This window comes from Gastrolobium bilobum, unplaced genomic scaffold (assembly GCF_033153095.1).
Source record: "Gastrolobium bilobum isolate Gb01-03AN ecotype WA unplaced genomic scaffold, APGP_CSIRO_Gbil_v1 utg11595, whole genome shotgun sequence".
In the NCBI taxonomy this organism is placed as follows: domain Eukaryota; kingdom Viridiplantae; phylum Streptophyta; class Magnoliopsida; order Fabales; family Fabaceae; genus Gastrolobium; species Gastrolobium bilobum.
In genome coordinates this window covers 144,547-154,032 of record NW_026898316.1, presented here as the reverse complement: position 1 = coordinate 154,032, position 9,486 = coordinate 144,547, and the positions used below count along the sequence as shown (strand labels likewise).

Here is a 9,486-nt window from a genome sequence, read left to right as displayed (position 1 = left end):
ATACAATTGTGGAGCAAAGCCCAATACGCTACTGAGATGAAGAGGCCTACAGTACAGACTTACACCTGTTGGGTCCCTTCCAATGTTATGAAAACTCGACCGGTGATTGACCCGGTTGGAATCTTAAGTTAATCAATAATATTAACAATTAACTCTAAAAATGTTAGATTTTGATATAATCATGCTTTGATATTAAATAATATTTTTAATTTATATAGTTATATTATATTTAATATTCAATAATTTAACAAAAAAATGAAGCTAAACTTACAATACTCATCAATTTTGCAAAGAAACATAGCATATTCAAAATATTTATATTAAACTCAATAAAAGGTTAATCATAATCCAACGAATCTAATACTTAAAACTAAAAATGCAAAGCAACGCAAATTTTGAATCCTTTTTTGAGTATCTGCAATGTGTGTTAGAGTGTTGGAAAATGCCGGAGTGTCAGTTAGTGTCGAATACGACATGTCAGGAATTTTAAAGTGTCGGTGCATCATAGGTTGAAACTTTATATGAAAATATGTAAAATATTTCAAACGTGGTTATTGTTTTTTTTTTTGTGTACGAGTCCTTATGCCACTTATTGTTAGTTGTTTGATGACCAATTACATAGGGTTGAAAAATTTGTAATTCATTTGTGTTATATATTTTTTTTTTTCACAAATAGAGCTAGAATAATAAATGGGTAAGATTTATTGGTCTAATATTTTGAAATATAATTTGTTGGGTAACAAAAATTTAGACATTTATGTTATTTCTGTCAAGGTTCAAAATATAATCTAACACTCTAGATCTCACGTTCATAAATAATTTGTTGACACGAATGATCCAACTATCCAAGATAACCATAAAGCATATTCTTTTGTTAGAATTAACTGAGCAGATGTTACTCTATCTCCTTTAGCTATGAAGAATTCTCTTACAAGTTTTGCTTTCAAACAATTTTCATGAAAAGTTCAAAAGGAGCAAGAATGAAAGAGTGAAGTTTTTTTTATATTTTCTAACTGTAATCAGAACTCAGCTTTACTCATACATTGTGTAACATTACTACACACAAAAAGCAAAATTGCCTATCCCTTTTATTTGATTCATGGGATGGGATGTACAACAACCTTTCCTGTAGCTCGGTTTGTTTCAAGGTAAGAGAAGGCTTCAGCAACCTGTGCAAAGGGGAATGGACCTTTGGGGTCTATAACTGGTTTCACCTTTCCACTCTCTAAATAAGGGTTTAATTTCCTCAGAACAGCTCCATTGGAAGTGACTACAAATCTGAAGCCAGGTGGTGTAACTGCACCTGTGAGTGCTACCACAATTCCACCTTCTTTCACAACCTTCACAGCCCTGTCACATTGCCCTGTAAATAACCAGCATAAAATGAAGCACTATCAACTATCAACGATATGAAAAAGAAATTTTTGTGTATCTTACTTACCTAATAGATTCAATATTCTGATGAATTTCTGAAAATCAAGACATACAAGCTTACAGTTTTTTTTATCTCGAATAAACATGTTTTAGTCTCAAAATAACTTGAAAATGCCGTTTCATAATCTACTCATAGCTGTATAAATTATTTATCTAATGAAATAGAAATTTAGGCATGCAACAATAACAATGTATTTCTCACAAACCCTTCTCGCCAAATTGTTTGAGAATCTTGTATGGAAGACTGGAAGAACAATACTGATACTAGGAGAATAGAATTTTACCAATGGCATCATAAACTACATCAAATTTTTCTGGCAAGTCTTCAAAGTTCTCCTTTGTGTAGTCAATAGCCAAATCAGCTCCCAAGCTTTTCAACAGCTCCAAATTTCTAGTGCTTGAAGTTGCAGCAACTCTTGAAGCTCCAAAAACTTGCTTAGCTAGCTGTTAGTCATTGAAGGTATGCATAACATAACTTGTCAAGTGTACGAATTTTCTTATAGCATTTTAAAGTTCTAGTGCTTTCCTTCATGCTAGAAATTTGAAACCAGAAACTTAATTGGAGTACTCTAAAACCATTGCAATTAGGCGTCAGGTTACTCTTACATTCATAGACTTACAAAAACTTACAATCTCTGCATCTGTGTCGTTGAACTGTAAACAAACCTTTTTAAATCGACAGCAGAGTTGTAAGTTTTTGTAAGTGTGTGGTTTTAAGGGTAGACACATGGGGAAAAAGGTTTGATAAGCCAAGTTTTGAAAGAAAAAAAAAAACTTCCATCAAATATCAAGTTTCCTGATAAAGTTTGAGCTGAATAGAAGCTTAATTTTGCAGGGAAATGGCTATACAGTGTATAAGTACAATTAGAAGTCAAAATGGCTAAATTGTCAGCAAGCACTACCGTTCACCAATAAATACACTCTTAAAACTATATATTTACTGAGCACTAATGACTGGCAGTAAGATCAGCAATACTAGTTGAAGCCTTCACTAAGTGAATGGATTTAGTCACTGATTCATTGTCTAAGAGGCAAAGACTAACTTATTTCAGAAACTGTGATATAAATCATTTCATATATATAATGCTAAAAGAGGAGAAACATTAAAACCTGCTATTGATGTATTTATTTTAAGTATGAAGGAACTAATTTGGAGAATTAATACCTGAATCACTAGGCTTCCAACTCCACCAGAGCCATTTAGAACAAGAATAGATTTGCCAGAAGAAAATCCAGTCCTCTCCAAACCCTCATAAGCCGTCTCAATGGCTAGAGGAAGAGAAGCAGCTTGAGCAAAGTCCAAATTCTTAGGTTTTGGTGCCAGCAATTTCTCCTCAACAGCAGTGTACTCAGCCAGAGACCCAAACTGCTCAGGCCCTTCCAGTGCTTTCTCATTTACATCCCCATATACTTCATCACCCACTTTGAAGTCCTTTACTTGACTACCAACCTTCACCACCACACCAGCAACATCATAGCCCGGAACAGTCTATGGACAAAACAAGACAAATTTGATTTCATGACATAATTACTCCTACAAAATTAAGAAATCACTTGTAGCTTTTCCTTCCTTTTTAACCTAAATTCTCTTGCAAGACTACATCAACCAATATTCTTTACGTTCAATTACTCTGAGCTTTCCTCAACAGTTAAAATCATCTTCACTTATAACTAACTTTGTAATCTCCTTTCTCCACTATAATTATTGAATTTATCCCCTTTTCTTCATGTGCTAGAACTGAATTGAGGTGCTAATTTAATTTCAAGGTAAAAAGAGTACAATAAGCATGCTAATTTAATCATTCCTTTTCCTTAGGAACATAGAATGGAAATTCACCACCTACTGTAATTTTCTTTCATACGTCCTATTTTCCCACTAGAGAGAAATCCCACCCTTCCAAATGTTATAGAGCCCAAATAAAGGAGATTACTAAATAGAAAAATTAAAATCATTATGGGTTTCGCATCAAGTATAAGCCCAAATCTTAATGAGTTTTATACATCTCATATTATTACATGAGATGAGTCTTCTTATGCCATAGAGGCAAAAGTCATCTGAAACCCATATCTTAGAAAAAGTCATCTATAAGACTCACGTCAGCACGAAAATGAAAGGGTGTCTAGGAAAATTTCTCTTATAAAACTCAATCTTAATACATTAAATTTATGGGTATTTTGCAAGATTATGGGTTTGAATCCGTGAGTACAAATTTGTAAATATAAGGCTCTATACAAGAATTATCCTGACCCGACCGTCGCTAATCGCGGTGTAATGGGAGTGATTTTCATTATGTATTTCTTGCTTATTTCATTGTTACCCAATACTAGACTTTATCACTTACATTGATTTACCAATCACAAAACAAATAAAAAGAAAAGATTGAGAGAACAGAAATTAAACAAATTTGAAAGAAAGTGAATAACCGGAAGAGGAGAATCAGTGGCCTTGAACTTCCCCTGCCTTCTCTTGGCATCAACAGGGTTAAGAGATGCAGCAACAACTCTAACAAGGACCTGATCCTCCTTCAAATCAGGTACAGCAACATTGTAATCAAACTTCAAAACATCCACACCCCCATACTCTCCATAGACCCAGGCCTTCATGTCAGAAGGCACAGGTGTCACTTTCACAGCCTCAGTAGAAGCAGGTGCAGTAGCCTGAGATTTCACCAAGACTCTGGCAGGCCTTGCTGATGAAAACGGGTGCTTGTGAGGGAAAAGGGTTGTGAGAGGTGAAATTTGGTTTCTGTTTTCCCGGAAAGGGAAGGAAAATCTAAGAGAAAGTGGAGCGGTGGAAGGGAGAGAAGGAAGGAGAGTGAGGTGTGAAGTTGTGGAGGAGAGTGCAGCGCTCGCAGACATGCTTACTAACGGCTTATCACTTGTTTCTGCTTCAACCATCAACCACCCATTGGCTTATAAAGTAACTAAGTTTAACGTTGGTGTTTTGTTTGTTACATACGAATCGGATTAATGTACACTCGCGTTCACGTTATCCAACTGTTGCTCGACACGTCAAGAAAAATAATCACAAAGTGAATAAATGAATATACCAGAAACGCCGGTTAACATGACTCGTGAGTAAAACGACGCCGTGACGGTAGGTTTGTGAGTTGCCACATCTTGTTTGTCCCTTTTCATCAGCGGTTAATTTAGGATGTGCATGACAATTTTTTCGTAATCAATTCTTTTAATTTTTGTTTCTGGAAATAGAAATGGATAGAAAACTCGTTTGGTAAAATCAGTTTATTTTTTTTGTTCCCAAGATGAACCGGTTTGATTTTTGTATTGGGGAACAGAAAAAAGAATCAAAAATTTTTTTTTCTGTTTTTTTGTTCTCGGCAGAAAATGAGAAACACCTTATTTCTCTCAATCACTTTCTCCACCTATATAATCATCACCACCACCATCATCATTCTGAAATGACTGCCGCTACCATCGTTGTCGCCTCCATCGTACCACTAGTGTCGTCATCACCACCACGATGCCACCGCCACCACTACTACCACCTCCACCCATCACGACCACCATGCCACCGTCACCACCACCACAACTACCGCCGCCGCCGCCACCACTATCAATGTCACCGTCACCACTACCACCACTACTGCCATCAACCACCACCACCATCATAACAACCACTGCTGTCACCACCCCCATTGCCATCACACGCCATTGCCACCACCCCCATTGCCATCAATACCACCACCACGACGCCACCACAACCATCACCACCATTGTCACCAACCACCACTACCATTGTCGCAACCACTACCGTCGCCACCATTGTCATCGTCATCGTCGCCGCCACCACCAACCACCACCACCATCGTCACAGTCATTACTGTCACCACCACCACCATCGCCACCACTACCACTACCACCACCGTCGCAGCCACTGCCACCACCACCACCACCACCATGATGCCTTCACAACCACCACCATCATGCCACTGCTACCATTATTGCCGCCACCAACCACCATACCCACCACCATTGTCGCAGCACTGTCGTCACCTCCCCCACCACCATCCCCACCACTACCACCACCGCAACCACTGCCGTCACAACCACCTCCACTATCTTCACCACGTCACTGCCACCACCATTACTGTACCGCCGCCGCCGCCACCACCACAACCACACCATATGAAAAGGAAAGTGATGATCAGAATTTTTTTTTATATTTAATAGAAATTATTTTTTATTATATTATTCGTTGTGTTATCAAACACAATTCTCATTCTCGGAATAAAAATAGAACATGTTATCAAACACATTTTTTTTCTCAGAAACTGTTCCAAGACACAAAAATAGAAAAGAATTGTTTCTTTTCATAAATAGTGCTAGGGAATAGAATGGTTGTCATGCATACCCTTACACCCAAAAAAGATACATGGGGAAAGGCTCTATAAAACTCGAGTTCCATATCGATATCAAGGATTAATTTATGTTGAGGTCTTTTTATTATTTTAATTTTTTTGTATTTTTGTTTACATAAAATTATTATTTTTCATAAAATAATCACTGCTTGTATATGCAAAAATTATTAATGTTAGCACTTGTAAATAACAATGATGGGAATGGAGTTCCGTATCGATATCACTGCTTCATCATGAAAAAAATATTACAAGAATTGTACTCAAAGTATACAAAGTTCCTCTTTTTAGGGAATGTTTTTCAAACGAGTATCATAGGAATGCTTTTTATTCCAATTTAAGTACTTAGATAATATATTTCATAAAAACATCACCTAGCTAAAAGATTTCAGTACATATGCTTTTACAGGTAGTGAAAAGATAGACTCATAAACATTAGAAAACGACATAGTCGATTTGATCATGTGAGTATGCTTGTTATTGTTGGTGAGCCCGACACATTATTTGTGCGAAAAAATTGTTCATATGTGGTTACTTGATCATGATCATGTGAGATTGTGCTTAAGCTTTTATGGAGTAGGCCTCATGGTAGTTGATGTGAAAAGCCCCTTCGTGTGCTTTGGTGGAATAAGGGGATAGTATATTTGCAAGGTCTCTGACACTCAAGTCAGTAAGAGCGATATAACTAATAAGGTAAAAAGATACTTGTGTAGCCTCATGAATGAGGATGAAGACCTTGTTTATATATGGAAACTGTACCCAAGTCCCCAAAGTGGTCTAGGTTTTTGCCCTTAGTCAATGGGTCTCATGGGTAGTGGGCCTAAGCCTAAATAAGATTCATTAAATCATTGTTCCATGAGGTCGTGGATTCAATTCCCACCTATGATGCCAATGAACTGTCATTGAGGTGGAAATGGATTAGTTTTCCTTTAAGTGTGTTTGGTACAGGAGAAATTTTTTGGTGACCGGGAATCATGATTAATGGGAATTCAGTAGAAATTGAGTTTACTTGGAATCTTACGAAAGATGTGTTTGGTTCGCCAAAATATTACCGGAAATACTGGGTAAAAATTACTGATTCCATATTTGGTTTAGAACGAAATATGACTTGAAATATGAGGTTATTTTACAAAAATAACCCCAAACTATTTTTACTTTTGTAATTGATAGATTGAGTCTAGTTTTTTATGTGTATTGGGGTATTTTTGTCTCAAAATTTATTGTTGTGTTTTCCCTTTACTTGGTATTCTGATTGGTATTCCGAATTACCATATTATTTTTGGTAATCTGAATAGTGACTTTTCTTTATAAATCAAATTACCGGTAATCCTTGGATATCCGGGAATCGTAATTTATTCCTTCTACCAAACGTGGTAATTACATTTACCAAAGAAGGATTACCGGTAATCCTCTCCAAAAACTTGAACCAAACACCCCCTTAAGGGTAAAGTATGTCAATGTAATAGTGATCTAGTGAGGCAAAGATATGAACCTAAGCTCAATAAAAGAGTCATTGTAAATAAGTCTCAAGCAAAGGCTAAGAATTAAGGGGAAATGTTGGTCACGGTTGATCTTGAGACCGTATTTCAACAAAGTAACAACAAGGTAAGTAGATGTGCAAGAAGTGCTTCTTCAATGGCAGAAGAAGAAGAAGAATATATATATATATATATATATATATATATATAGAAGATTCTCCAATGATGAGTAAGATGAGAGCCGTAGTTGTTTCTATCTTTGTGAGCACCATTAGGTGTGAGACAAGTATCTTTGTCTTATGCATGAGGTGCATGTGCATGGGAAGTGAGATTTAGTGTGGAGAGGCAACATTTGTCTCGCTTTAGAGATGCAAGGGTATGGCCCCATATAGGGCTAGGCTTGTGTGGCCAATCTACAACATTAATGATATTGATTATAGAAAAGTTATTCTTGAAGTGAATTCTAAGATTATCAATCAACTTATGCATTTCAAGTGTGAGCCTTGGGCTTCTGTACTTTTTTCATTGTGTTTGTGAATGAATGGTTAGAAAAGTGGTTTCAATAATTCAAGAGGGATTTTTAATTTAATTTTTAAAAAAATCTCTTTGCAAATAGCTTTTTCCTTTCATAACAAGTAATTTTCAAGAATATTTAATATAAGGTAAAATTAGCTAGATAAATTTGGAAATGTAAAGTCTAAAAAACACAACTATGCAATAGTCAAATAAGCTCAAATAAATCAATTATAAAGTGTTGAAAATAAGGAGTTTAATGCTAGAGAGAAATAAAAACTAAGATTGATCTTAGTTTGACCATCATCATTTGTGATCTATATCCAATTGAAAGGGTGTTTGATAAACCGCTACATACTCCACCAAATATCTGGGTATTTGGCTACCTTTAGGTCTTGCTACCATTAATCACAAAATTACAATATATAAGGTGTTTAGAAATAAATATAGAATTTGAGAGTGCAAATATATAAGCTGAACCTTATAATGAGTATACGATCTTTCACAAACTAAGAGCTCAAAGAATTGAATGATTAAGAATGAATTAGGTGCAATAATAATGACTCAATAAATATCAACAAATTATCCAAGAGTGTTTGGCACCCGTTGGGATGGAGTATATATAGGTTAATAACAAAAAATAATTGTTGGAAATCATTGATAAAAAATAATTGTTATCAACGAAGAGAAATTCGACGGCCTGAATTCCGTCGAAAACTTTTATTATTTTCGACGGAATTTTTTCGTCGAAAAAATGAACTTTTCTAGTAGTGGAAAGACATCATGTATTCGGATAAATGTTGGGCCATATTGAATAAATTGTTCTTGCCCATTTTATCCATATAAATTCTCAAGTTATCCGGACAAATTATAATATTTATCTGAATATATATGATAGATAATATTTTTAATGTGTACAACTAATCCCTTCTGATGAAATAGAATTCCAAAACTATGATCATATGTAAATGGATAATGGATGAATGCTTGTGAATTCAAAATATGTTAAAGCCTTTTCAGTTATCATTGAGGGATCAAATTTAGGATTTTACGTATATTTGAAGTATGCAATTTTAGAAATGCTTTGAGCTCGTACAATGCAAATTATCATACGCTCTTACAATTATATTATTAGTCCTCAAAATATATTCTAACATAATCTTGACGTAGTGTCATGCTTTGATGCTTGGACTTTGATCTTGAACTTGTTTATTCTTGCAAAACTTTATTATTAAATTGGATTACTTCATGATTTTTTTTTTTATCATTGCGTGTTTTATCCTTTATGCTTCTTTATTATTATTATTATTATTATTATCAAAATCATATTAGACACCACTAAATTCCAAATCTTCACTTTCATTTTACAAGAGCTTCTAAGTAGGAATTGAAATATGATTTACCATGTATAAAAAAAGAGAGAAAAGAAATGATTTACCACAATGTGTTTCGAAAGAAATTTATTATGCGAATCGTTTTGCAAACATTCACATTTGCTTTTTCACGGGCTCAATTTTCGTTAGTTTATACATATCTTGAGTTATTTTCTCCGAGAAGACGTTTGGTACAAAATATTTTTCAGAATTTTTGGAAAATTGAATTTTTTTAAATTTTAAATTTATGGATATTATCATAAACTGAATGTAAAAATTATATTTCTGAAAATTGAGATTCGCGAATAAAAA

The 9,486-nt window shown here is 34.9% G+C and overlaps 1 protein-coding gene across 1 annotated transcript; it reads right to left on the bottom strand.

Moving 5' to 3' along the window:
* Positions 1-983: 983 nt before the first annotated feature.
* Positions 984-4,343, bottom strand: LOC133314801 (2-methylene-furan-3-one reductase-like). The gene is made up of 4 exons (XM_061516318.1): positions 3,859-4,343; positions 2,600-2,923; positions 1,719-1,878; positions 984-1,363 (listed from the first exon to the last, which is right to left on the bottom strand). The coding sequence occupies exons 1-4, from the start codon at positions 4,330-4,332 to the stop codon at positions 1,098-1,100; spliced, it is 1,224 nt and encodes a 407-aa protein (XP_061372302.1). The 5' UTR covers positions 4,333-4,343; the 3' UTR covers positions 984-1,097.
* Positions 4,344-9,486: the final 5,143 nt, after the last annotated feature.

What these genes read in the sequence shown, in the direction of transcription:
- LOC133314801 (XM_061516318.1), bottom strand. Translation starts at nt 4,332, where the DNA reads ATGGTTGAAGCAGAAACAAGTGATAAGCCGTTAGTAAGCATGTCTGCG. An exon ending in CCACTGATTCTCCTCTTCCG is followed by an intron (nt 2,924 to 3,858) that starts GTTATTCACTTT and finishes TTTTGTCCATAG; the next exon opens with ACTGTTCCGGGCTATGATGT. An exon ending in TTGGAAGCCTAGTGATTCAG is followed by an intron (nt 1,879 to 2,599) that starts GTATTAATTCTC and finishes AATGACTAACAG; the next exon opens with CTAGCTAAGCAAGTTTTTGG.